Genomic DNA, 26,067 nt, shown 5'->3' on the forward strand with positions numbered 1-26,067 from the left:
AAAGGACACTCCTGCGATGCTCGGTGCATCTCCTTCAAGAAGTTCTGCCTGTCTGGGTGCACATGGTCCTCTTCAGAGCTGGGAGCTTAACGGTACCTGCAGTTCGACTTTGTCCACTGACTGGCTTCACAACCTCTCTCTGTGTTTACCTTCTCCTAGTTCGGATCACACAGCACCTCCCAACTTCGCCATCTGCTTACCGTTCTCTTGCTCTGCGGTTAGAAATCACACGGCATAAATGCCCGGAGACACTGCCCATCTTCGATTTCCTTAGGGGACGCTCCTCGAAGTGCACAGCAGTGTCAAAAAGGACACGTGGTTTTTAAAGCGCTTTGATGCACTGCACCACCGCCAGCTTTTCCCCAGAACTGCCGGTTGACACCTTTATTTAAAAACCCACGGCTCTGGGCCTCGGGCAGCACTGAGCATTTCTTGACCAGTGGGGCTGAGGCTGTGGTGTGGCCACTGACATTTTTTTGGAATCTGCCATTTGCTTACCCACTGTTTAAAAAATGAGCCGTCCTTCCGCTTGTGGGTGGTGGGGCTGCACGCACCATGCCCTTGTCACCAAATCCACAAGTATTTTCTTGCAGATGGTTGCTTTGTTGTTGTTGTTTCAAACTTTTTAAATTTTAAAGTAAATTTATGGAAACATAAGAAATGCTAGGTCACACCTCGGGTTTTCATGAAGTGAACACACCAGTGTAACCAGCTTTTGAACGAAGACACAGCCCTGGTCACCAGGACGCGGTCCTGACAAGGACCTTCCCACACCACCCTCCTCCTCCCACCTAGAGTAGCCACCAACGTGGCCTCCGTTGGAGGGACGGAACGATGGAACCCACAGGTGCGACCTTTTCCACGGGCCGCACAACCACGAGCCTTCCCTGCAGCGTTGTGCATGACTAGCCCACCCTGGCTGCTGTGTCAGCTCCCTGAATGAAGACGGCCACTGAGCCGTTCTGCCCAGCTGCTGGGGACAGCGCTGCCTTCAAACTTCGTCCACACCTCGTGGTGCCTGCTGGTGCCCCCGCAGGGTGCACGTTTAGGAGTGGGAAGTGCCGGGTCACTGTCCGCCCCCAACAATGATGCCTCCCAGCACTGTGGCTCCTGCGGGAACAGTTAACACAGGGCTGAGAACCCTATGCCAGCTGAGAGAACTACACCAAATACCTGTGGGTGTCCAGTTACCACTCAAGAGCATGCTGAAGACACCCCTGGTTTCACAAGACTGAGCACAAGGGCTTCCCTGGTGGCATGGTGGTTAAGAATCCACCTGCCAATGCAGGGGACACAGGTTCGAGCCCTGGTCTGGGAAGATCCCACATGCCGCGGCGCAACTAAGCCCGGGCGCCACACTTACTGAGCCCGTGCGCCACAACTACTGAAGCCCACGCACCTAGAGCCCTCGAGCCACAACCACTGAAGTCCATGTGCCTAGAGCCCGTGCTCCGCTACAAGAGAAGCCACCGCAATGAGAAGCCCACGCACCACAACAAAGAGCAGCCCCCGCTCGTCGCAACTAGAGAAAGCCTGCGTGCAGCAACGAAGACCCAACGCAGCCAAAAATAAAATAAATTTTTAAAAAAATCCACTATTTAAAAAAAAAAGAATGAGCACACGCGGGACGTGATAAAATGAGTCCCAGCACACTGTATCTGGTTTCGGGTTTTATTTTAGAATTTATAAAATTCCAGTGTCATCCATATTCATGAGCCTTTACACATGTTTGCATATAATCTCCAAATTTTAAAGTTAAGGCCAAGGGATGGATGGTAGCCATGGACACATATGATATGGAAGACGTTCAACAAGGAGGAGACGGACACACGCGCCCATTCCCGCCAGGCTCTCCCCGCAGCATCGGAGGCCGCAGGGGACAGGCCTGGGCACAGTCATCTCATCCCCTTTAACAACAACCAAAAACAGAGCGAGCGAGACCCCAAACACAGTTTAGGAAAGGGGAGTTTGCATCTATGACGTTTAGCAGTAAATGCACGTGTGCAAGAATCTGCTGTGAGAATTAAAAATTTCACTCTGGGGAGGACAGGGCTGGACGCTGTAGGAAAGACGGGGGGGGGGAGGTGTGGGCAGACTCCTGGGGGGCCAGTGGGAAAGGCTCCGAAACTCACGCCGAAGGAGAAGAGGGGATGGCCCTTCCCCTGCGAGGCTCCCAGAGGCGGGGGGGCCTTTCCTCCTGTCTCCCTGTTGCAATCAACCCCACCTCCTTCGGGGTCACGCAGCCCACCCAGCAGGAGCAAACGCCCCTCCTTTCCTCTCCCAGGTGGCCACGCCTCTGAATGGGCACACTTAAGGCCGCCGGAGCTAGTGGGGACTTGCAAAGGCGACCGCAGTTAGACTCGGGGTCTACTCAGGAACTGAAGAGTCAGAAGGGGTCCGAGCTCCAGTTAATAAATTGAGAGAAAAACTCTGGGGGTGGGGAGAAGGTGGTCAGAGCAGAGACGACTGTCCCCAGGGCACAGGGCAGCTTCTCTACGAGGCCCAGCATCTGGCAAGACAACTCAGAGTGGCCCGTCGCCTCCGTGGACATGGGGCCCCACCTTTCCCTCTTCAGGGTGGACCTTGACCAAGCCGGCTGGGGCTGGGGCACCCTGACCCACCAAGGCCTGGGGTCCAACCGCGGGACTGACCTACCACACACCTGACAAAGAGGCCGCCAGCAGCACCGGGGCCTCTGGTCCCGGCCGAGCGGCAGCCTCTCTCTACCCCAGGGCCAAGAGGCCTGCCCTTCGAGCATGCATCAGCGGCCACCTGGGGGGGTGGCCTGTGTGCTCCCCGTTGGACGGGCCCACTGGCCACCGACCCAGTGGGTGAGGGACAGCACAGTCTTGAGCCGGGCACTCGGCTTCCAGCCCCCAAGGCCGCAGCAAACACACCCTGAAGCTCGGGACACCCCATACCAGCTCTGAGGTAGAAAGAGGCAACTAACTCAACAGGGGGCATCTGGGAAGGGGTGGGTGCGAGAGAGCGGAAGGTGGTGTAAAACCAAGTCAGCCAGCGTGCAAAGGGTGGGGCCTCCGCCCAGCAGGAGTGGGTGGTCTCCACCTCCCCGGCCAGCCCCCTCCTCTCCACCTGGCGTTCCTCAGGCCCCGCACTCACCAGGCTCACCAGACGTGGGGCCTGCGCCTGTGCGGTCCGGGGCAGAGACCCCGACGGGACACAGGGCAAGCCAGGGCCCCCCAAGAACCGCATTTCCCTCCTGCCTTCCTGATCCCTCTGGCTCCACCATGGCTCTCCTTTGGGTCTGCGGGCGCCCAGTGTGCACACCGGGCCTCCCGACCTGCCCTGCCCTGGTCTGGGTAAGTGGGCTTTTTGGCAGCTGGAAGAAGGCGGAGCACATTCTACAGGGAGGAGCATCTGGATGGCAGGCAGGCATGAGAGAGAGAGGGGGGTGGGAAAGGAAGAGGGCAAACGTTTTGGCTTTTATAAAGTCAAGGAAATTTATTTCCTGAGGTCATGACACAGGAAGTAGACTCGGCTGCACCTGCGGTGCTCTCCTGGCGGAGGCCAGAGCCTCGCTGACGTGCTGGGTGACACCGTCCTGTGACCTCCTTAGTGTTCACAAGAGTGGAGAGCCGCCCGGAGCGAAGGCTGGGAGCAGGCCCCGCGCTACGCTGGGTGCCACCAGGCCCGGGACCGGGCCACACACAGCGCGGGGTGCCGGCTTCGCTGTGAGACCTCGGGGAAGGGGAGCATCGACAATTTACGGAGGGTCCAGCCGCTGGGTCAGATTGAGACAAACCATCATGTGGCGGGTTCAGGTCAGCAGGCTGGAGAGGGTTCTGCTCTTTGATCATTATCGTTTGGGGCCCCATGGGAGGGTCTTGGGGGCCACCTGAGCCCCAAAGCTGGGAAACTCCTCAGAGCTGCTCATATCGGGAGCCTGTGGGGGGAGAGAGGGCTGGGCTTCAGTGATGAGGCCGCCCCCGCCCCCGCCCCCTAGCAGCTTCTGGAACGGCCGCCGAGGCGCACGCGCAGGGGCTGGACGGCTGAGCCTCACCTTCTCGCTGCTGCTGGCGGTCCAGGGCGCGTCACGCACCACGAAGCCCCTGGACGGCGCCTTAGACTCCTCGTGGGGGGCGGGCTTCACGTACAGCTGCAGCGCCTCGCTGTCCACCACGTCGGCCAGCTGTGGGTGCAGGGGGGGGTGTCAGTTTGCAGCAGCGATGCCCGACGGGCGCCCCTGCACCCGGCCCCAGGTGCCTGCTGCCCAGCCCGGACTCACGTATTCCTCCTCCAGGTTGAGGATGTGGTCGATGGCCTCCTCCACGTTCTCCGGGAGCCCTGTCACGGTCACGCAGTTGGGGTCTGGGGCCCCACTCTGTGGGAAGCGAATGTCCACCTGGAAGGAGCACACACAGCAGCTAAGACGGCTCTGAGGGCCCCGTCGTGTGCGGCTGGGAACGGTCTGTTTCTAGTGAAGATCCCCCCTCGGGAGGACCGGGGCCCTGCGGGGCACCTGGTGTTCAGAGCCGCATGTGCCCTCACAGATGCAGAGCCATCGGCCACCACAGGGCTGCCACCTTCCGCAGGCCATGCAGGGCGCCGCCGACAGGGTCAACTACACACAGCTGTGACCCCACACGACCTCTACCTGAGGGACAGGGACCTGAGCCTCGGAAGTCTCCCGATCCAGTTCCCGAGTGTGGTCAGCGACCCAGGCAGGAAGAGGTGAAGCCCCAGGTGGTCCCCGCTGCCCCCTCAACTGGCTCGTGGGGAAATAAGTGGCTCGATGGTGCACGGAGCACCCAGCCGCTCCCCCCTGCTGTGCTTTTAGGGCTCAACACCCTTCACGATCAGGTCGGGGACTCACCTTGAATTCATCCATGATTTTGCGGATGGCTTTGCCACGGGCACCGATGATGCGGGCGTGAACACGGTGGTCTAGTGGGACGTCCTCAGAAACCATCTGTTCAAGTTCACCCACAATTTTCAATATGGCATCCCGGGCAGCTTCTGTATTCTTCTCGTACCCTGTGATGGTAATTTGGTCCTGGGGCTGAGAAAGGAGAATCCGGTCAGAAGAGGGGGCACCCAGGGATGCCTGACTGCGAGCACCGACCCAGCGGGGCGCAGCTCTGTGGGGAGGTGAGAAGAGGGGTAGGCGCTCAGCGGGCCTGGGTGAGGAAGGCCTCACCTTAAGGGTGAGGGGAAACCCAACCAGCTCAGAAGGGAGAGCGCCTAAAACAGCAGGTTACCAGTACCTGTGTTCTCCCGCCCCCCGCACACACTCCACCAGAAAGACAGTCGCGGATGAGCAGGAGGAAGGGCACCGGGCCCCAAAGCCGAGGGGACGCTGGCAGCTGAGGGCACGGGGGTGGGTGGCCTCCATTGGAGGCGTCTCCGCTGGAAAGACACACCGACCTGGAGACAAGGTGCAGACAACCGTGGCCGGCACCCCTGCCCCTCAAACCAGCAGGTGAGACGCCAGGGCCGTAAAGATGAGCAGAGCAAATGGGTAACTCAAGGCAGAGAGAAGGAAACTAGAAGCGACAACCTAAAGCCATGCTCCTCAGGACAGGGAAGAGCACTACGCCCACACCGAAGAACACAACACGACGCAGAAGGACCACAGGACACAAACGAACACCTGGACACAAAACAGAAGAGCAGGAACTCGGTGACCCACGCCAGGAGAGAGACAAGAGAAACGCCAGGACACACCAGGGCTGTGGCCAGGTGCCTCCGGTCCCGAAGAAGCAAATGCAGACGGTGGGCGGCGGGCTCCACCCAGAACCCAGCCCAGCAGAGCCCAGACTCCCGCCAGCCGGCGGGCCCATCATCCGCCAAGTACACAACAGCACAGAACAGACTGCAAACGCAGCATAAGCCTCACAGGAAAAAGCCACGAATGCGACCCAGGACCACTCAGCCCCACCTGGCTCATGGAATGCTAACCAAAGTAATCTCAACACTATAAACAGTGACTAAAAAACTGATGATTACGTGGAAAAGTTGGGGGAAATAAAAGGTAGTGAAGGCGAAGAGTTTGAGCTAAATTCTCAAGATCAAGATAATTTTAAAAAGTCTCGAATGAAGAAGAGCAGTAGTTTTATGAACACTGCTTAGAAATACAGAGGTGAAGAAACGGCACTGCCCAAGATGCACCGGGGAGGGTCAGCAGGGTCAGTGAGGATGCCAGGGGCTGAGTCCAGAGCAGTAAGAGGCTGGGAGGAGAGGAGGCAGGGCGGGGGACAGGAGGGCCCAGGTCACCTCCCAGAGGTTGAGCCCGAGGGGCAGAAAGTGTGAGGGAGGGGGCAGGCAGGGGTGTGCGACGGCCTGGGGGCCATGTCTGGGGGGAGGGGCTGCCTTCCACCGCCCTCTGAGTGCAGCAGGTGGAGGGCCAGGTGGGCATGGGAAAAGTGCTCCAAGCCCATGACAGAGAAGCCTCGTGCGCTGGCCTGGGCCAACATGGGCCCAGACCCCAAGCCACAATCAGCTCCCCAGAGACCTGCTACTCTCATCACCCCTCTGGATACGCCCTAAGTTTGCGTGGTCACTGTCCCCAGGTCAGGACGAAGACCACCGAGAGCCCCTCTGCCCCTGAAGCGCTCCACCGTGGCGTCTGACTCAAGTGGGGTCCTCCTTACCTGGTTCCCATCATCCTTATCAGGAAACTGGATGTTCACGTCATGCTCCAAGCGGATTTGGGTGATCACTGCCCCCTTCCTCCCAATGATTTTGGGGTGATATTTGGGGTCTACAGTGACACTCAGCTTAAAACTCCTTAAAGCCTGCAGATGAGACAAGAGAGAGTGAGGGGGAGGGGGGGCACATCCGCCTCGGCCCTCAGCATCGCGCGCCCACGCGCCCCTTCCATCCTCAACCTGGAAGGGATCCGTCATCACCTCTGCAACAAGAACGAGACACGGCCTTCCCGCTAGCCGCTGCGCCCCTTCCGCCATCAGCTAGCAATGAGAACCCGAGGACCTGACCATTCCACAACCACGAGCACAGATCCTTCAGAAAAGAGGGAAAGCTGCGTGCTGGTAACCGACAGGCCTGGCACAGCACACAGCAAGCCCTGGGCTCTACTACCCTAACTTGTGAAACAGACACCTGATGAGTAAGTATAAAAAAGTTCTGGGTCTTTTGGGGTAGGGGTACGAAAGCAGGCAAAAAAAACCACCCCAAAACCAAACCAAACCAAACCAACAAAAAACCCACAAAAGGGAACAAAAGCGCTAAGGGATGTCCACAGGCAGAGGCTCAGGCAAAGCCCTGGGCAGAGAAGGGCCCCCATGGCCTGTGCCGAGGCTGAGACAGCGGGGACCACAGACTCGTGAGGTTCACGGGCCCTGCCCCATCACCAGACACCAGGAAGGTTCCCCTCAGCAAGGAGTCCGTTACCCCCACATAAAATATAACGGTGCTTCAAGTTTCCCAAACACCCACCCCTGCGTGCATCACTCGTGGAATCCTCCAAACGCCAGCCCCACAGAGAGGCAAAGCGGCTTCTCATGTCCACCCAACGGCAGGGAAACAGCACCAAGGGCGTCAGTGGGAGCCGTGTGGGACCACAGTCACATGTTGGGGGGCTAGGGGGTCTTTCCTAGCAATGGCTCCCAGGCCTCCCCAGCTGAACCTTCCCTGTAAGGTTGGCAAATGTCTTCGGATTTACTTAAGAAACAGCTAATTAACGTGGAAGCCCACCTTTGCCACCGTTACGTCAAGAAGAAAGGGCCACGGCCCCAACATTGCCTCTGATGAAAGCTCGCTGCACGGTGGGTCAACTGGCTCTCCCGCTGCCACCTGACTTCATTGGCTGAGGGGCAGCCCGGGAGCTGGAGGTCGGGGCCCCCCGGGTGATCCTCCCTGGCCCACGCAGCCCCGCCCGGCCCTCACCCGGTCTTCTTGCTCTGCCTGCAGCTCCTTCACCCGCTCCAGCAGCCCAGCCTTGGCCCGGTCCAAATTCGCAGCCAGGCCTGTGATGGCGATGATGTCAGACTGCAGTTCAGGTGCCGGGACGTGAATATTCACCTGTGCGGAGACGGGGACAGGCCTGATGCACGTGCAGGACAGACACATGTCTATCTGGTCCCCACCAGCGGGGAGCTTGAGAGCCGTGATCAGCTGTCCACCTGTCCCTTTGGCCAGGGACACAACTGCAGGCTCAGGACAAGGCGGGTGGGACGTGAAGCCCCACTCCGAGGGCTGACCTCCTGACCTGGGGGGCACCCCGCCCCGACACCTGGTCTCCAGGGAAAGGACCTGCCAACAGCTGTACCTCAAACTCGTCCATCATCTTGCGGATCCCGCTTCCCTTCTGCCCGATGATGTACCGGTGAAGGTCAAAAGGCACCTCCACTTCAATGGTGACGGGAACCAGCGCCTGCAGGGCAGGGGGTGAGGTTAGGCCTGAGAGCGAAGAGCAGAGGGACCCTGTGGGCTCAGCAACAGGTCTTCATGGAGCACAGGGGACGAGCCTGTGACAATCGAACCTTCTGTGCCATTCCACTCGGACTGAGAATGCTGCCTAGACCTTTGACTCAACAGAGGACACGGAAAAAGGATGTGGAATGCAGTCTTCAGGTCAATGCTGGCAGAGCAAACAGACCCGGGCCTGTGCTCAACGCGGCAGCCCCTTGCAGAAGCAAAGCAGCACAACTCCAGGGAGAGGCATCAGGGGCCCCCAGAGGAGGGAGTGGGGCTCACACAGAGGCTCGCCCTGATCCCAGCCTCGCTGAGACCCTGGAGTGGGTCAGAGCAATGGGACACCACCCGGGACCACAGACTCCACCATCCCGACTGCAGCCCCGACCGCGCCCTTCACCTCGGCAAGCTGCTTGCCCCACTTGACCCGTGATACGACAGAACCCGTTCTGTCCACTGAGGTGGCGCTCAGCAATTACTCATCCTCGTGAGCCCCAGCAGCTGCACACCACGGAGGGTGAGTCCGAGCCCCGCCAGCTCCGTGCCCGTCCTTGGCCCCGGGCCTGCAGCCCTGCTCCTGGGCTGTGACCCAGTCCAGCACCTTCCGCAGTGCGAGCCGAGGTGCTTGGGCTCAAGTGACTAGAGCCGCTCTCCCTCCCCGCCCCCACCCCGGTGCCTGCTGATGGGCCCCCAGGGACGTGGGAGTGGTGGTGGGGTTCTGAACGCACCTCGAGGGCTTCCTTGGCGGCCTCACACTTCTCCTTCCGGCCGGAGATGACGATGATGTCGCACCTCCTGGGGGAGCTGGGCTCGGCCTCCTTGCCATCCCTCCCCTCCCCCGCGTCGTCACCATTCTCCTGGACAGCAGGCTCCACACTGTGCACTAGGGACAGGGAAGGGGCAGCTCAAGCTGCTGAGCGCCCAGGCCCAGGCCATCCTACGGGCCACCGCACGACGCTCGTCCCTGTCCAGACCCATACACTGGTCCAGCGCCTACGGGGGGTGCTGGTGGGGAGGGAAGAGTCCTGCCTGACTCCGGGAGGACGCTGGCTGGCTGGGGGAGGAGACAGACCTGCGGGAGGGGCGCGGAGCAGGGCCCACTGCGCCTGAGAGGGAAGGAGACCAGTGCCCGGATGGTCATGACAACCCAAGTGACCCGTGCTGGGCGGAGGCAGCCAGGAGGGGCTGGAGAAGATGGCTGGGGAGGGGCCAGCTTCTTGTGCCAGGAAGCCAGCAAATCCAAGAGCACTGGGGGGCACGGGAGCCGGCGGCGTGGCTCCCTTGGCCCCTCTAGGATCTGGGCGTGGCCGAAATAAACAACACGACATTCGTGGAGCGAGACAGAACCCAGGAGCGAATGAGCACACAGACACAACGGCCTAAAGCAATCACGACCCTGGACTGAGCTGGGGAGAGGTGTGGGCTCGGCAGGACACTTTTAAGATCAGCAGAACCTGCATGTGGACGACGAACTAGGCCGCAGTATCACGTAACACTGGATCTTCTGAGTCTGGTGAGTGATAGAAGAGAATGCTCTCATCCTTACGAAGAAGCCACTACAGGTAAAGGGTGCGTCTCAAGATTACATTTAAATAACTCAGAAAAAACAAGCGTGCCTGTGTGTAAGGGAGGGGGGTGAATCTGGATGTATCTTTACACCATCCTGTGTAATCTTTCTTTAATGTGAAGTTTCAAAATGAGGAAGTAAACATTCAAGTGTGAAACATAAATGTGACAAATACGACTTAACTCGTTTCTACTCAAAACAGCCCATCTTCTCAGGAAACCAGGAGCTTCAACAGCCATGACAAGCTCCGTAGAGGACAGAGGGTTGCCAGGCCACCCTGGCAGTGCAGGCCACAGGGTTGCCACCAGACCCAATGGGTCAACAGGAAGGAGATGGGCAAGCAAGGAGGACACGGGATTTACAAAGTTGGGTCTGAGACACCAGCTAGATCTGTATCCCGCAGGTCACCTCCCTGACCACCGATCGCCCTGCCCTGCCCTGTCCCGTCCCCGGGGGCACAAGCACAACCAGGTGACAGGCAGGACACCTGGAGCTGAAGAGCCGTCCCATAAGGGCAGCCAGCCATTCAGACGGTGCCCTCCGGCCGGTCAGTGGCTGCCTCATGAGAGGGGTGCTGGCAACGGGGAGGAGGTGCTGCCGGGACGGAGCCCAGCACACGTGGCACCCAGAGGGCCCGGAAAAAGCGGCAGGCCTGCACTCAGGGCTCCCCACTGCACAGGAGGCTGCAGGTGCTCTGCTCTCCCCTGGCTTGGTCACCAGCAGCTGTGAACCTCTAGGAGATCTGAAGGGCACCTCACCACCCTGGAGCAACTAACACAGCCCACCTCTGAGAAACCAGGGAGTGACCCTGAACCTCTGGAAGCCCCCAGGACAGCCGACCGTACTGGCAGTGCACCCGCGCAGGAGCCCCAGGAAGGGAGGAGCTTCACCAGGACAGCCAACAGCCGCCACCACCTACCCTAGGCTGGGACCACACACACACACACACCCACACCCACACACACACCCACACCCTCCACTTCGCAAGCACAGGGCTCACCGCAAGGACTCACCTGGGTTCTCTTCTCTGTCTGGGAATTTAATCTGAACGTTATAGTCCCGAGTAATCTGTTGGATTTTGGAACCTTTGGGGCCCATGACCGATCGATGGAATTTCTGGGGTATGGCGCATTCTATGGTCACCTGGGCTTCCTGTGGGGAGACAGAGCAAAAAGAAAATAACCGGCAAAGGTTAGTTGCTTAGGGTCAAATTCACATCCATCGCTTTCGTTTCCGTCCCCCTATAGCCGCTTCCCAGCATATGGACAGCCTGCGGTGCAGGGCAGGGCCAAAGGGGAGGCCTCTTTCTGAAGCGCTTCCCAAAAAGCGTACCGCCCAGAACTAGAATGTAACATCTCACTGCTCTGCAGACAAAGGAGGGCCCCTCCCCCACCGCACTGCAGGAGGTGCTGTTAGGAGCCATCCCTCAAGGGATGACGTTTGGAGGCTGGGCTGGTCCACAAGGAGGGTGAGGTTCTAAAGGCTGGTTCAGAAACCCCACACGTTTTCAGGGGACCTCTCCCCTTGGGAGGAGCAGGGGGAGGCCGGTCCTTGCGGGATGCCCACCCACCATCAGGAAGGAGGCTGAACACCAGACCCCTGGCGCTGCCGAGGGAGCGTCCACCCGCCTTGGGGCCTGGAACCCTGCCGAGCCTCCCGGGCGCCCACCAGGTCCTCGATGATCTCCTGGATGCGCTTCTTGGCTGCCTCCACGCAGTCCTTGGCCCCCTTGAGGGTGACCTTGTCGCTCTGCGTGCCGGAGCGTGGGAAGCTAACCATCACGCCGCCGTACTCCTCAGCGATCTCGCGCAGAACCTGGCCTCTCCGGATGACAAAGTGACGGTGGTGCTTGGGGTCCACCAGCATGTAGTCTTCAACCACGTTGTCCTGCGGCGTTGCGAGAAGGGCGCAGTGTGACCCGCCCTGCTGAGCGCGCCGGGACCCCAGGGCCCCCAGCCAGGGCCCGGCCCCCACCAGGCCTCACCAGGCTCCGGATCAGGGCCTCCAGCTCCTTCTGGGCCTCCCTGACGGCGCCCTCCTTCCCTATGATGGTGATCAGGTCCTGGTCCCTGTCCTCAGCCGCCGGGAAGATGACGCGGGCCCCGGTGCTGTCACGCACCTTGCGGATGTTGCCGCCCCCTTTGCCGATGAGGAACTTGTGGTACTCCGGCTTGGCGCGGATGTCGACAGTGAAACTCTTGGTTTGCTGCAGAAACCAACCCCATGTTTGTTGGCCTGAGCCACCTGCCTGGGCCCTGGAGCAGGTGACGAAGAGGGCCTAGGGGTTGGCGCTGTGAGGGGGAGTTCTCCTCACAGTGTCACCAACGTCCCTCCAAAGGGGGCTACTCAAACCTCAGCAAGCACGTGGACAGACACCCGGACAACATGGTACTCGCATTTCCTCCCCTCCACGATCAGAGACACCAAGGTGGGGACAGCACTCAGCCTAGAGCCCCAGGCCTGCCACTGACCAGCAATGACCAAGCTTCTGCGAGCTGCTCTCTATCTCCATCTGCAAAGGGGACGTGGGCTGGGGGGACTGCACCCGCACAACAGGAAGCCCATGGCACGCTGGGAGCCTCTCCCAGCCCGGGCACCCACGCTGCTCCCGACGCCAGTGGACGGCGCCCTGTCCAGTCCTCACTCCCTAGGGCTCCAGGTGACCTACGCACCACCAGCTGCAACCTCCAACTCGGAGACGGCCAAGCCAACCAAGGCCCACATCTGACACCACGAAAGGCCCTGGCCTGGCGACCTCGCTGAGATGCCGGTTCCTCTGGCAGAAGCGCCAGGAGAATGTGAGGGGGACACACCCCCAGGCGGACAAGCCCATGCCGGGCAACCACTCTCCTTTCTCTTGTCATGAAACCCGGCCCCCAAGCTAAACGGTGAACAGCCTAAGTCTGTTATCTTTAAGTGCCGGTTTCGCAAAACACCACTAAGAATCCTCAATTTTTCAGACAGACACTCGCAAATAGCAGCATTCTAAAAGCTAACAAGTTAGCTGAGCCCAGCCCAGCAACATGATACAGGATGAGACATCAAAAACAGGTGGGGTTCGCCCCGGAAACGCCAAAGTTGGTTAAACACCAAATCAATCTAATATCTGCACTAAAAAAAAAAAAAACCAGGTGATCATGTCAACAGATCCTACAATACACCCATTCCTGAAAAAAACGCTCAGCACACTCGGAACAGAAGGGAACTTCCTCAGCTGCATAAAGAGCGACTGCCAAAGACCCAGAGCACAGCTCACGTCCTGCACGGCGAAAGGCCGAGGGCTGCCCCGAGCCCACGCCAGGCGAGGCTGTCCGCTCACCACAGCTACTGAACGGCGCACGGGAGGTCCAAGCAACGTAGTAAATAAACAAGACACACAGGCGGTACAGGGCAGAAAGAAAAAGAACTGCATGTTCACAGATGGTGTGTTTCACCTGTAAAGCTCACAAGAATCCACAAAAAAAGGTACTGTCACTGATAAGTGAGCTGTAGACCAGATGCATAAAATAAGGCCAATATGCAAAAATCAAATATGCTTCTACATGCAACAGTAACTGGAGATTGAAGTGCCAATCGTATAAAAAGTACCATTTATAATAAAAACAAACTAAAATCAAAACAGACATAAACCTAACAAAACGTGAACAAGATCTTCACGCTAAAAACTACAGAACACCAATGAAAAATCAGAGTTTAAAAATTGAATCGATGTGGACTGGAAGATTCAAAACTGCCGAGACAACAATTCTCCCTGCTTTCATCTTCAGATCCAACATGACCCTAATCAAAATCCAAGCAGGATTTCGCTCTAGAAATTGACAAGCTGGCTCCAAAATGCATATGGAAAGGCGAAGGGTCTAGAAGAGACAGAGCAGTTTAAAAAGCACGAAGCTGAAGGCCTCCCGAGACGTCCCACAAAGCGGGCCGTCCACTGCGGCGCTGCTGAAACGGAGCCAAGTCCACAAACAGAGCGGCACCTGGGATTTTAACAAAAGGGCAAAGGCGACTGAGTCAACAGAGAACCTTGGGAGGTGACAGTCAAAAGGTATTTGAGTGGCGGTCACATGAACGTATGCTTGTCGAAACTCAGAGCTATACACTAAACTTTACTGTATGTAAATCATACTTGAGGGAAAAAGCCCCAAATAACAAGCCTAGCAGCACATTTTCTACACTGAATATGTAGGCATCCGAGTTGGAAAGGCCCTTCAGTGGGGGCAAGAATCAGAGACATACAGGTATATATAGGTGTTTGCTAACCTGCCACACAGAGAGGGTGTGTGGAGGCGCCCAGCGTGACAAGAGGACAGACACAGTGACCCTCCTGGGCGGTGCTCACCTTCTCCTCCGCCAGGTGCAGGAGCTGTTTCCGGGCCTTCTCCACGTCCGAGGAAGGGCCCCTGATGATCACGGTGTCACTTCCCGAACCCTCCACGGGGAAGTGGATGTGGACCCCACCGCACTCCTCCATGATGGAGCGGATGAGGCGGCCCTTGGTGCCGATGAGCGAGTTGTGCAGCTTGGCAGGGATGGAGACCTCCACCTCGGCTATGTTGGCCTGAAATGACACACAGCACGAGCGAGCCAGGTTTTTGTGTGGCGGGAAAGGGCAGACATGCCGCGGAGGGAAAGCCGTGACGTCACACAAGATGTCTCCCTCAGGCGCCTGCAGCAGAGGCAGGGCCGAGATGCCCGAGGACCAACCCTCCCAAGAGCCCCGTAAGCAAGGACCCTGCCTCTACTCAAGGCGGAGCACAGGGACTGGATCACCTCCCACGTGACACAGCGACAAGACGCCGGAGACAGGAAACAGGCCAAGCCTGGTCCCTGCCCCCGGCCAAGCCCCTGCATCAAGCATGCAGCCCTGACAGCCCAGGGAGAGAGCAGCCCCCAGCACTGCAAGCTCATGGGCTGAACGTGCAGGGAGACCAGCCGGGCCAGGGAAAGGACCGCCGCAGACCCGGGACCAAGCACCGCTGTGATCCCACCCAACAAATCTAAAGAGCAAGTCTGAAAAGGAGCAAACTGTTTTAAAGTAACTTATCGAAGCTCAAAGATATTTATAGAAATGCAAAAATATCCAGCACCCACCAAAGTAAACTTCGTAACATCTAGCATCCAATTAAAAAAAACAAACAAAAAAACCGGACATGCAAAGAAGTAGGAAAAAACAACCCATCACGAGGAATGAACAACGGAAAACAACCCAGAAATGACACAGAGGTTAGAGCCAGTGGGCCAAGGACACTAAAACAGGTATTTTCATCACTAGACTACACAGGTCAAAAAGCCAAAGGCAAGCTGAATGTGTCAAGCATAAAAACAAATGGCTGAAACTGAACTTGTAGAGGTGAAGACAATATATGAAAAGAGGAAAATATACTTGGTATCATCACAGATCAGACATTGCAAAAAACTAATGACCTTGAAGAGACTGTTGAAAGGAGGAAAAAAAGCACTCCTCCTCCCCAAGCAAATAAAAAGGCACTGGTGGACAGCAGGGCAAGGTCAAGCTGCCTAGCACCAGGTAATCTGAGTTTCCGGACGACAGAAAAAAACAGTGAGAAATAACGACCCAAATATTTCCAAATCTGAAGACAACTCTAACCTCACATATCCAAGAAGCTCGATGAGAGCTTCAAACTCCAAAGAAACACGAATGAAATTACACCAGGACACACTGTAAGTTGCTAAAAGCTGGTGATATGATCATTAAACAGGCCAGAGGAGCAAGGATGACATCAGGTGTCTCGTCAGAAACCACGTTAAGTGAGAGACACTGAGGCAAAGCCTCGAGTGCTGAACGAAAGCCACCAACCTGAGGATGTGGGGCTGGTGGGGATGCGAGATGGTGCAGCCACTGTGGAAGACAGTCTGGTGTTTCTTACAAAACCAAATGTTACTCTTATGACACGATCCATCTTACTACTTACTACTAAGTAAAAGAAGCCAGTATGAAAAGGCTACATGCTATTCCAACTATTTGACATTCTGGAAAAGGCAAACTATGGGGCCAGTGAAAAGACTGGTAGTTGTCGCGGTTTGGAGGGAGGGAGGGATGAACAGCTAGAGCGCAGAGGATATGTTGACGTGGGTATATTTTCTTATTAAGATGCATGTAGGGTTTACAGTATGTCGACAAAACACAGTGGCGGGCGCAGGGCTGGAGGCCCACTGTTCTCAGTTCCTTACACTGCGTTTCAAGCAACATCAAGTCACCTGAAGACAGGCTGTGGGAAGTTGAAGATGTATATACCAAACACCCTAAAGCAACCACTAAAATAAAACAGAGGTACACCCAATAGACCAAAAAAGGAGGTTAAAAGGAATCATAAAAACGTCTAACCCAAAAGAAGGCAGAAAAGAGAACAAAGTAGATGGGACAAAGCGAAACAAACAGCAAGACAGTAGGTTTAAATCCAAGTGCTCTACGTAAAATAATCACACTGAGGGGGCCAGGGGCTGGGGAGAGGGAAGGAAGAGGTGTTATTTGGTGGGGACAGAGTCTCCGTTTGGGAAGATGAAACCGTTCTGGAGGTGGCGGTGGTGACGGCTGCACAACAGTATGAATGGCCTTAGTGCCACTGAACTGGACTGGACATTTAAAAGTGGTTAGGATGCTGAATTTTGTTTTTCAAACTTCACAATTTTAAAAATGGAAAAATTATAGTCACATTAAATGTAATTTAATTAACTTACTAAGTGTATGTAATAAAACTTGCCATACATACCACAGAAACATATATAATTACTAATGTGATTAAAACGTAAACACTTTTATTTAAAAGGCAGAGATTGTCAGACTGAATAAAAAAGCAAGCTGCCTAAAAGAATCTCACTTTGATAAGAGAAAAAGTAGATTTCAGAGAAAAGAATATTACGAGGGTTAAAAGGAGATCATTCTACAATGCTGCAAATTACGTATACTAGGAATGAGAAAGATGACATTACCAGAGACAGGAAAGAGATAATACGTGAACATTAAGAAAATTTTTACACTAGTTAACTTGACAACTTAGATAAAAGAGGAAACCCCTTGAAAGACACAAACTACAAAGCTCACACAAGAAGGAACATGATCTCCTGTGATGAAGCGTCACCCGGCAGTGAAAAGCAGCACTGACACATGTGACAACGTGGTGAATCTGGAAGGACCTGTGGTCTGAGAACAGCGAGGCCTGCGTGCGGGAGGAGGTGCCACGGTTCCCCTCACACAGTGAAGCAGGAAACTCACCCCAACCCACGGCGGCGCAGAGACCAGGGTGGATGGGGGGGGCGCCAGGAGCCCAGTGGGGCAGAGGCGGGAGTGAAGGGGGATGAGGGTATTTCGGGGTGACGGTGTGCGCTATCTGGATCGTGGAGGTGACTCCAGCGGTCAAAACTTACACTGCACACTTTAAACACATGCAGTCTCTTGACTGTTAATTTTTCAAAAAATTGAAAAAAAAAAAAAAAAAAGTAACACCTTCAGAATGGGACGATTTCCAAGCACCTGAGTGGGACAAGCGGCAGGCATGTCTTGGTGGCCCACCCGGCCCTGCGCCCCAGGCCCCAGGCTAGAGCACCCCGCCACACAGCGTCCCGTTACCAGGTCTTTCTGGATGGACAGGATGCGGCTCCGGGCGGCCTCGCAGTTGGCTCGCTTGCCTGTGATGATGATGGTCTCCGAGTTGCTGTTCTCTGCAGGAAGGTCGATCTTGGTGTTGCTTTCCTCCCGGATCTACAAGGAGCGAGGGGACCGTGAGGGGCTGACTTCCCAGGGCTGGGCAGCAAGGCTCCCTTCTTCAGCTCTAAAGCCAGAACAGCGCAGGGCTATGGGGGCAGGGGGGGCAGAGCCAAGATTCGGGAGACACGCCGGCCGGTCACCTTTTTAATGTTTGCACCTCCTTTCCCAATGATGTTCTTATGAAACTGTTTGAAGATCGGAACAGAAATTGAATAGCTATTTTCCACCTAAAAAACACAAAAGATGGTACAATTAACCGTCGTACTACAGATTGACTTGTCCTTCTTGTGCCTGAAGGTGGGACGGAATGACAGGATTCTGCGACCTACTTCTCTCCCCACCTGACCTCCAGAGATTTGTCACAGGAAAGGTGAGACAACTTATCCGACAACTGGCCAACCGGGCGTGCCAGTCAGCTACCGCAAAGTCCCTCCCGGGAAGAGCGGCCCGCGAGAGCGCCTGTGATCTGTTACACACGTGTTCTACAATCCAGAAGTGCCTGGACACACACCAGCTCTTTGGTGTCATAGCCAGGAGCAGAGCTGCCTGAGGGTGGGCAGAGGCCGGGATGCCAGGCCTAGGAGAGAGCTCAAAATGCCCACGAGGGCAGCAATTCCCACCCTCCAGGGCAGCGCTGGGAAGCCCTCCCCATCACCCCTCTGAGGAGGTCAAGTCCAAGCCCCCGAGAACCCCTGGAAAGCACGGGGCACCTGCAGCCCTCCCACCAACCGCCCTCAGCACTTTCCAAACTGCCTCTTCGCACTCCAAGTTTCGAGGAAGATAACAAATCAACACGTGACTCCTCAGGCTACGTGTGTAACCCTCTCTTCTCCTTACTGGATGGGAGAACTTCTCTGCCTAGGTATCCGAAGACCCCTCAAGAAACAAAGCAGGGGCTTCCCTGGTGGCGCAGTGGCTAAGAATCCGCCTCCCAACGCAGGGGACACGGGTTCGAGCCCTGGTCCGGGAAGATCCCACATGCCGCGGAGCAACTAAGCCCCTGTGCCACGACTTCTGAGCCTACGCTCTAGAGCCCGCAGGCCACAGCTACTGAGCCCACGTGCTGCAACGACTGAAGCCCACGTGCCTAGAGCCCGTGCTGTGCAACAGGAGAGGCCACCGCAATGAGAAGCACGCGCACCGCAACGAAGAGTAGCCCCCCCCTCGCCGCAACCAGAGAAAGCCCGTGGGCAGTAACGAGGGCCCAACACAGCCAAAAATAAGTAAATAAATAAATTTATGAAAAGAAACAAAGTAACTCTGCACAGGAAAAGGATTTCTGCTGCTCTAAATACCGCGAGGTGGGGGGCTGCCCCAGTGCCCGAGCGTGCTCCCCGAAGCAGGGGCTCTGGGCAACACCCCCAGCCCCCTAGCCCTTGGCACTGTCGCACAGCAAAGGGTGGAAAGCGCGCCCTCACCAGGTCTGCCGCCACCTTCTGCATGTATTTTGTGCATTTCTCCACCTCATTCTTGGGCCCTCTAAGCTGGACAACATCGCTTTTCTGTGCTGGGTCTGGGAAGTTGATGATGACCTAGAACAAATCATCAGTAGACCAAGTTTGATTATTAGCGAGGACTGGATTCCAAAATACTGAATCAAGAATGTCTTTGGGAAACCTTTACCTCTGGGAATTTGTCCCGAATTTCACGGATCCGTTCACCCTTCTGCCCAATGATTGTGCGATGAAATCTCTGCTCAATGATTAGATCCTTGGTACGCTCGTTTTCCTAAAAATACAACTGAGCACAGTGAGGGGCGCCCAGGTGCACCCCTGCAGCACTGCCAGGCACCAGCGGCTGGCAGGGAGCACCCCTCGCAGAGCACCTGCCCTCTCCAGCAATGCCCACACTGCACGTTACTCTGGTTGTGTGTTATTCTCCTGAACGAAGCAGAACGAGAAAATGGAGTGTAGGACCCTTCACCCAGAAGTGCTACTGCAGCAGCTCATCCAGCAATTCTACTTAACGGGCGGGCTGCGAGGCTTCGCCCTCTGCACAGCCCTCCTGAACACTGCGTGGCCCGGACCGCGTCCCTGTGCGGACGATTAAGGAAGAGTGGCTCAACACAGGGTGCTGAACCCGTGCGGCTCTCACCCTCCTCCAGAGGTCCTATCAAAACGTGGGAAGTGCAAGAAAACGAGCAGAGCTGGAACACAGAGACAAACACTAACAGCCAAGCAGACGCTTCAAACAATTCTGGGAGGTTCTGGATCAGACTGGCATCAGGGTGACAGAGAAACAAGGGTTCAGCAACCCACTATCAGGATAAGGCACCCCAGAGCAAGGATATATCTGTCTGCATTTGACTCAGAAAACCAAGAAACGTGTGTGAGGGCTGGTGGCTTAGTCTCTGGGATGGGGAACAAGGCACCACCCCCACGCTGGCTGTGCAGATAACCACACAGCCGTGCTTCTTGACCTTGGCTGCACACGAGAATCACCTCCAGAGAAGTCATCACTGCAGCTGGGACTTGGGGTCTGGCCAAGGCTGAGCACCCAGAACCCTAGCACCTCCCTAGCACTACATGGGGCCCTGGGGATGGGGGGGAATGAAGGAAACTCGGTACCAGCAAGTCACACCCGCACCGGCCACCCTCTAGGACGGCACAGGAGGAAGGTGCTGCCACACAGCCCCAGCCCCAGCCGCGGGCTCACCATGCGGGAGGCGAGCTCCAGCAGCTCGCGCTTGGCCTGCTGCACGCCCTGCGGGTCCCCCTCGATGCGGATCAGGTTGCTCTTCTCGCTGTCGGGAGGGATGCGCACAGACACCTTGTACTGGTCTTTGATTCTGTTTACTGAAGAACACAAAAGGACACGCGCAACTGGATGCAGAATCTACCTTGCGCCACCAGTGACTCACAACGCGGCAGGACAGGGCTAGAGCCCTCCCCAAAGCTAACCACTCATCCCATAAGCAAAAACTCCACATCAAGACCTTCCATGTTCGACAAGGAGCCAGGTATGGACCACAGGCTGGCACCTCCCTGAGAACTTCCAGTGTCCTACGGCGAGGGCCACTCGGTGCCTGAGATACAGCTGGTCTGGGCATGGCCAGCGCATCTCTAATGTGGAGACAGACAACTACTGTTCAAGTAAAAAAAAAATTACTCTCAAGAATCTAATAAAAATAAGAAGCCATTAAAATCCAGAAGCTCCCACATTACCTGAAGATAAAAGCACCCCCATCGACCACCTTGGAGCCCATGGAGGCCATGCTGTCTAAGGAGACTCCATCGTCAGCTCAGCTCCAGCCTGAGCACTTCACTGTCTTTGCAAAACCAGTGGAGTTGTTGACAACCCTCCCGTCACCTTCTCTAGACAGAGATCCAGGCTCCCACACCCTGGGGGAGCCTCATCACCAGGAAATGGGGTCGGTATTTTGGGGTAGTAAAGGGGAACCAAGCTCCTTAGAGGGTCGCCAAGGAGGGATCTGAGCAAACACGGACACAGCCATGAGCTGACCCGCTCGGGGGCTGCTGTTCCAGGGCAGAACCACACGGCACAAGAGCCAAGGACACAGAAGCTGGGCGGCAGATTTTAGATGAAAGAAAACGAAGGTGAGGAACTGAACCAGAAGAGAACGGAACAGACACAATTCTCTGAACAATGCAAAGTGGCTCTGCACTTCCCAGGGAGCAGAAACCAGAAATTAACATCAGAACTGCACTTCCTTACATTTTCTGTTTAAGAAAACACTGCAGTTAAACAAAACAAAAAACAAAAGCAAATTTATGGTGTGTGCAAATTTACGGCTCAAGCAGCACTGACTGGTGTCACTCCCTGTGGGCGTCTGCCCGTTGTTTAAAACGCTCCAGAACTCACAACTGACACCAACTAAAGCAGCAGCAACTAACTAGCTTACATTTACTCTGAACAAAGAATGGACTGCACAGGGCAAAACCCAACAGGGCAGGCACACGGAGGTGTCCTACCTACACTGGCGGGGGGTGCCCGCTACCTCACCTCCACCAAAGGTCACACACAGGGGACAGAGCTGTTCTCAGGACTGGTGAGCACCGTGATGCCTAGAACGGCACTGAAGTTAAACTGAGCAAAGCAGTGGATTTCAAAACACATCCGACATCCGCGGATTCAAGCGGAGCGCTCACTCGGCACGTTCCAACTTGAGCCGGTTCAGTCTGCGGCTGAGCCTGGGCTGGCCAGCCCAGCAGGGGCGTGGTCAGGGGCGCACGTGAGGATGGCGGATGGCAGACCCCACCCCAGCAGGTCTGGCTGAACTGTGAGGACACGGCCCCCTGCATGCCTTCACGACCAGGCTCATCACGTTCACCTCTAGGCCCATCAGCTCCAGGCCAACCTCGGCCCTGGGGGAGGCCCCAGCTAGGAGTCTAGGCCGCCCTCCCGCTGGCGCTCTGCTGAGGACGCCCCACCTGCCCTCCGCGTGCTGCCCCCACTCACTGTTGGCCCCGCTCTTCCCGATGAGGTGCCTGTGGAACTTGTGGTCGATGTTGATCTCCACGTAGTCCATCCGGTTAATCTGCGGGAGAAGCACAGAGCAGGACACTGGAGACCAGAGTCCAGGACCTGGGCCCAGATCCGCAGACACACAGCCAGAACCAAGGCCCGGGAGCTGGCAGCGGCCGCCCTCTCTTCCCACTCAGCTTCAGGGTCTGCGGCAGGATCGTCCTACAGGCCTCTCGCAAGACCCTCCTCCACAGTAAGGTTTCGTCTACCCACGGCTCTCCCGGACTTCGGCCAGATTCCAGCTGTTTCAGAACTCGCCACTTGCCGACTGGGCCCCCCTCCCGCGCCTCCAGGGCCCCCACGTGAGGTCTGACTGGCAAGTGACAGGATTATGCCCTATGCCCACTCGGCCAGCACCCGGGGCACCTTACCAAGTCCTTGACCATGGCTTCGATCTGTTCCTGGGCCACGTTTACATCCTCTGTGGGGCCTTCCAGGGTGATCCTGTCCTCGCCCTCCGTGAACTCGATGTGGACCTACCGCACCAAAACAAGAGTCGGCCCACCGGGATGGCACGGCCACAGCAACCTCCTATGCGAGCCTGGGCTGCTCTCCCGGGGCAGCAGCCGATCCACAGACACCAGGAGAAGTTGGAAAGGCGGTCTGGGGATGGTACTAAACACTGTGTGGGAACCGCAAAGGCCTCCCCACTGTGCGCCACCAAAACCATTGGCATGGAGCACATCAACACCTCACTGCTCACGCCCACCCCCCCCCCGCCCGTGTGCGAGGGGGGGTGAGTGAGACAGACGACAACGGGGGTGAAACGTCACCACCACCGCCCCCCGACCCCACCCGGCCCAACACACCAGGTGAGAAACAACGCACGGGGAGGGCAACCCGGGAGGCCGGCGCCACGGAGCCAGCCCCACTGTGGGAACCAGGACTCTGAACAGAACAGGAACGAAATACGACGCGCGCGTTCTCTGCCAAGGTTACCGGACCTACTGCCGCCCGAAGGACAGAGACGCGGAGGGCAGAAAGGCCCACAGACTCCACCTCCACACGAATCGTATACAAGTTCTGCTCCACGAAATTCTCAGATGTAACTACTCACAGGTTACGACACCGTAACAACTAAATGAGGTATTTCTTGAGATATTCAATAGACTTAGCAATACACTCTTCCCCTGGTTAAAAAGACCCAAAGACGTGACACAGGTATTTGAAAAAACGTGTTCTGCTCACCCCTGGCTAACCACGGAGCAGCTGACTGTCACCCACAACAACTGATCTTTAAAACGGGTGCCCCGGTCTTCAAAGGCACCCCCACCCCCACAGGACAAAAGCAATGTCAGCAATGGGATGACGAAGATCAACTCAACACAGCAGACAACGATTCCTTACCTTTGGCATCTGCTGAGTGATTTTGGCCAGGTTCTGCCCTTTCTTGCCAATGATGAAACGGTGAAGCCAGGAAGGAGCAGAGACGGAGGAGACCGTAAAACTGTTGGCCTAGGAAAACCAGGAAACAAACCCGTGGGTCTGCAGAGTCCAGGTTTCGTGAACACCAAGCCAGGTGGCTCACCAGGGCTCAGAGACAGGTGAGTGCTGCCCTCCCCTGACACGGTCCCAGGAAACGCTCATCGGAGTCTCCCCACAGTGAGCAGTTACCTTGGCATAGACTTCAGTCAACGCCTGCCCCAGCTTTTCAGGCTCGCCTCGGAGGATCACAGTCTCTGAGGTGCTGTCTGAAGGAGGGATCTCCACAGAGACTCCAGTTCTTTCCAGGATCTCCTGCAGGGAATTGCCCTTGGGCCCGATGACATACTTGTGCTGGGATTTCCTCACCTCCACCGCGATGGTCGTGGTCCTCTTTTTCTAAGTAAGAGCGCCGTGAGGGTGTCAGAGGGAAGGGCCGGGAGCAAGACACGGGGCCCCGACTACAGCAAGTGAGCCCCGAATAGTGAAGACGATGACCAGCCAATCCCCAGAAACTCCACTAATCAAGGACTGGGCTTTCTCCTCAAAAGAATTACTGCAGAATTTAAGTCAAGCCCAGAGTAATCATTGCAACTAGCTAGGAAGAAACAAAAACACCCCGTCCTCTCCCCAAATAAAGGAACCAGCGTCAGACCTCAAAGCCCACCGACTCAGGCTAACAGCTCACCCAAAGGCCTGATCAGCTCTGAGCGACACGTGCCCAGGGGCACACAGGGCAGGGGGAGCTCGGGTGGGAATCCGTGGGGACAGCCGCCCAGCAGAGCCTGGCCCACTGCCTCACAGCTACGGGGAGGCGCAGGCGCCCCCTTCTAACTGTGGCGACTGGAGCTGCCCAGGCCTCGAAGGCTACAGGGCAGGGCTGGGCTGCTCTCTGCCCCTCCTGACTGCTACCTTCTCCTCGTAAACCTTCTTGACGCGAGCCACAGCCTGAGCCAGCTGCTCCTTCTCCCCCGTGAAGACGATCTCGGTCCGGTTGACGCTGGGCGGGGGTATGTTGATGCGTGTCCCCGTCTCCTGCATGATCTCGCTGACCAGCCGGTTGTACGGCCCCGCGATGAAGGGGTGGAACGCCTTCTCTACTTCCAGCCTCTCCACAGCACGTTTGTCCTGAGAGGGAAGGACGGAAACCATGAGGGCACAGATCTGGGCCTCCCGGTGGTTGGGGCAAGGCCACCACGCACACCAGGCCCGTGGCTGGCCACACCTGCTCGGCGGAGATGAGCAGGACCTCGTGGCGAGCTTTCTCGATGCCCTCTTTGGTGCCGGTGATCCTGATCTGATTGCTGGCGTCATCTGGGCGTGGGATCTGGATTTTGGTTGCAGTTTTTAGCTCCAAGTCTTGCAGTTTCTCTCCATTTTTGCCAATAACAAAGCGATGGTGTTCTTTGGGAATGGCAACAGTTGCTGAGGCCTGTGGCAGGAAAAGAACCAAAAAACAAAAACATTTGCAGGTTCCGCAAAAGCATGTTTTCCCACGACATTCTCCCTGGTTGGAACGCCACCTCCGCCTACTCTCACCTTGCCAGCCCCAACCCGTCCTTCAGAACAGTCTCGGGTTAAACATGGCCTGCATGGGGAAGCAGGACCAAGCCCCAGGCTTGAATGAGTTCAAACGTGACACAGACCCATGGTCCTGCGTCACCCCTTCAGCCATCACGATTATTCCTTCAGTGTCTTCTCAGCCCAGCTCTAAGCCATCACGAGGACAGGAATACTCAAGAATGGTACGTGCTTGCTTCCTAGCTCAGTGACTCCTCACACCACACTAGGACACAGCAGGAACGCAGGCACAGACTGACTAACCAGATGAATTGTTGTCTCTGGAGCACTATATGCTCTTGTCTTCAGACATAAGCCCTATATGTAGGAATAAACTCTTCTTGCTATCTCTTTTACAACCAGTTAAAATAGACAACCCATTTGAGGAAAGAAAACGACAATAATCCAAATCCTCAAACTGCCAGAAATTAAGTAACTTTCTGAAGTCACAGGAAAATCTGGGAGGAAGACAGAGGTTTCCAGTCTTCCTAGATCTATAAACAGTCATCAACCAAGAGGACGTCAAAAAAAAGAAAAAGGCCAAGTGTTAAGGTTCCCACCACTAGTGCAGCAGGAAGTCACAGACCAGCCAGCTTCCCTCCTTCCCCAAAGGACACAGCTTCACAGCCAACTTTTCAACACTCACAACAGAAATGTTAAATTGTATCACGGAGGCAATGAAAAAGGCCCTCACTTCCCAACTAGCACAGAAAGTAAGAGCAGTGGCTTATAAATTATGAGCAAATGAGGTTTATTCTAAAAATGGTTCAATATTAGGAAATCCATTTCTATAAATCATCACATTGTTAGATCTAAGGAGATAAATCAAATGATCATCTCTATAAAATCAAAATCCTTTCATGATAAAAATTTGCAAGAAAATAGAAATCAGTGGATGCATATTTTTTTAACA

The 26,067-nt window shown here is 56.0% G+C and overlaps 1 protein-coding gene across 3 annotated transcripts in view; it reads right to left on the reverse strand.

Annotated features, from left to right (window-relative positions):
- Positions 1-1,420: 1,420 nt before the first annotated feature.
- HDLBP (high density lipoprotein binding protein) overlaps positions 1,421-26,067 on the reverse strand; it is a 70,101-nt gene continuing 45,454 nt past the window's right edge. For all 3 annotated transcript variants that reach the window (XM_082841677.1, XM_082841676.1, XM_082841678.1), the window contains 23 exons: positions 24,820-25,026; positions 24,507-24,722; positions 23,787-23,993; positions 23,520-23,627; positions 22,544-22,648; positions 22,107-22,185; positions 20,343-20,482; positions 19,311-19,415; positions 19,106-19,219; positions 17,828-17,914; positions 17,550-17,681; positions 14,301-14,519; positions 11,946-12,167; positions 11,630-11,848; positions 10,975-11,113; positions 9,123-9,277; positions 8,249-8,353; positions 7,867-8,001; positions 6,612-6,755; positions 4,835-5,020; positions 4,247-4,363; positions 4,022-4,150; positions 1,421-3,904 (listed from right to left, as the gene is read on the reverse strand). In XM_082841677.1, the coding sequence (XP_082697803.1) occupies positions 3,818-3,904; positions 4,022-4,150; positions 4,247-4,363; positions 4,835-5,020; positions 6,612-6,755; positions 7,867-8,001; positions 8,249-8,353; positions 9,123-9,277; positions 10,975-11,113; positions 11,630-11,848; positions 11,946-12,167; positions 14,301-14,519; positions 17,550-17,681; positions 17,828-17,914; positions 19,106-19,219; positions 19,311-19,415; positions 20,343-20,482; positions 22,107-22,185; positions 22,544-22,648; positions 23,520-23,627; positions 23,787-23,993; positions 24,507-24,722; positions 24,820-25,026 (3,357 nt within the window). In that variant the 3' untranslated portion in view covers positions 1,421-3,817. The remainder of the gene's footprint in view (positions 3,905-4,021; positions 4,151-4,246; positions 4,364-4,834; positions 5,021-6,611; positions 6,756-7,866; positions 8,002-8,248; positions 8,354-9,122; positions 9,278-10,974; positions 11,114-11,629; positions 11,849-11,945; positions 12,168-14,300; positions 14,520-17,549; positions 17,682-17,827; positions 17,915-19,105; positions 19,220-19,310; positions 19,416-20,342; positions 20,483-22,106; positions 22,186-22,543; positions 22,649-23,519; positions 23,628-23,786; positions 23,994-24,506; positions 24,723-24,819; positions 25,027-26,067) is intronic.

The sequence above is a fragment of the Leucopleurus acutus genome (assembly GCF_964270905.1).
Source record: "Leucopleurus acutus genome assembly, chromosome: 6".
Taxonomy (NCBI): domain Eukaryota; kingdom Metazoa; phylum Chordata; class Mammalia; order Artiodactyla; family Delphinidae; genus Leucopleurus; species Leucopleurus acutus.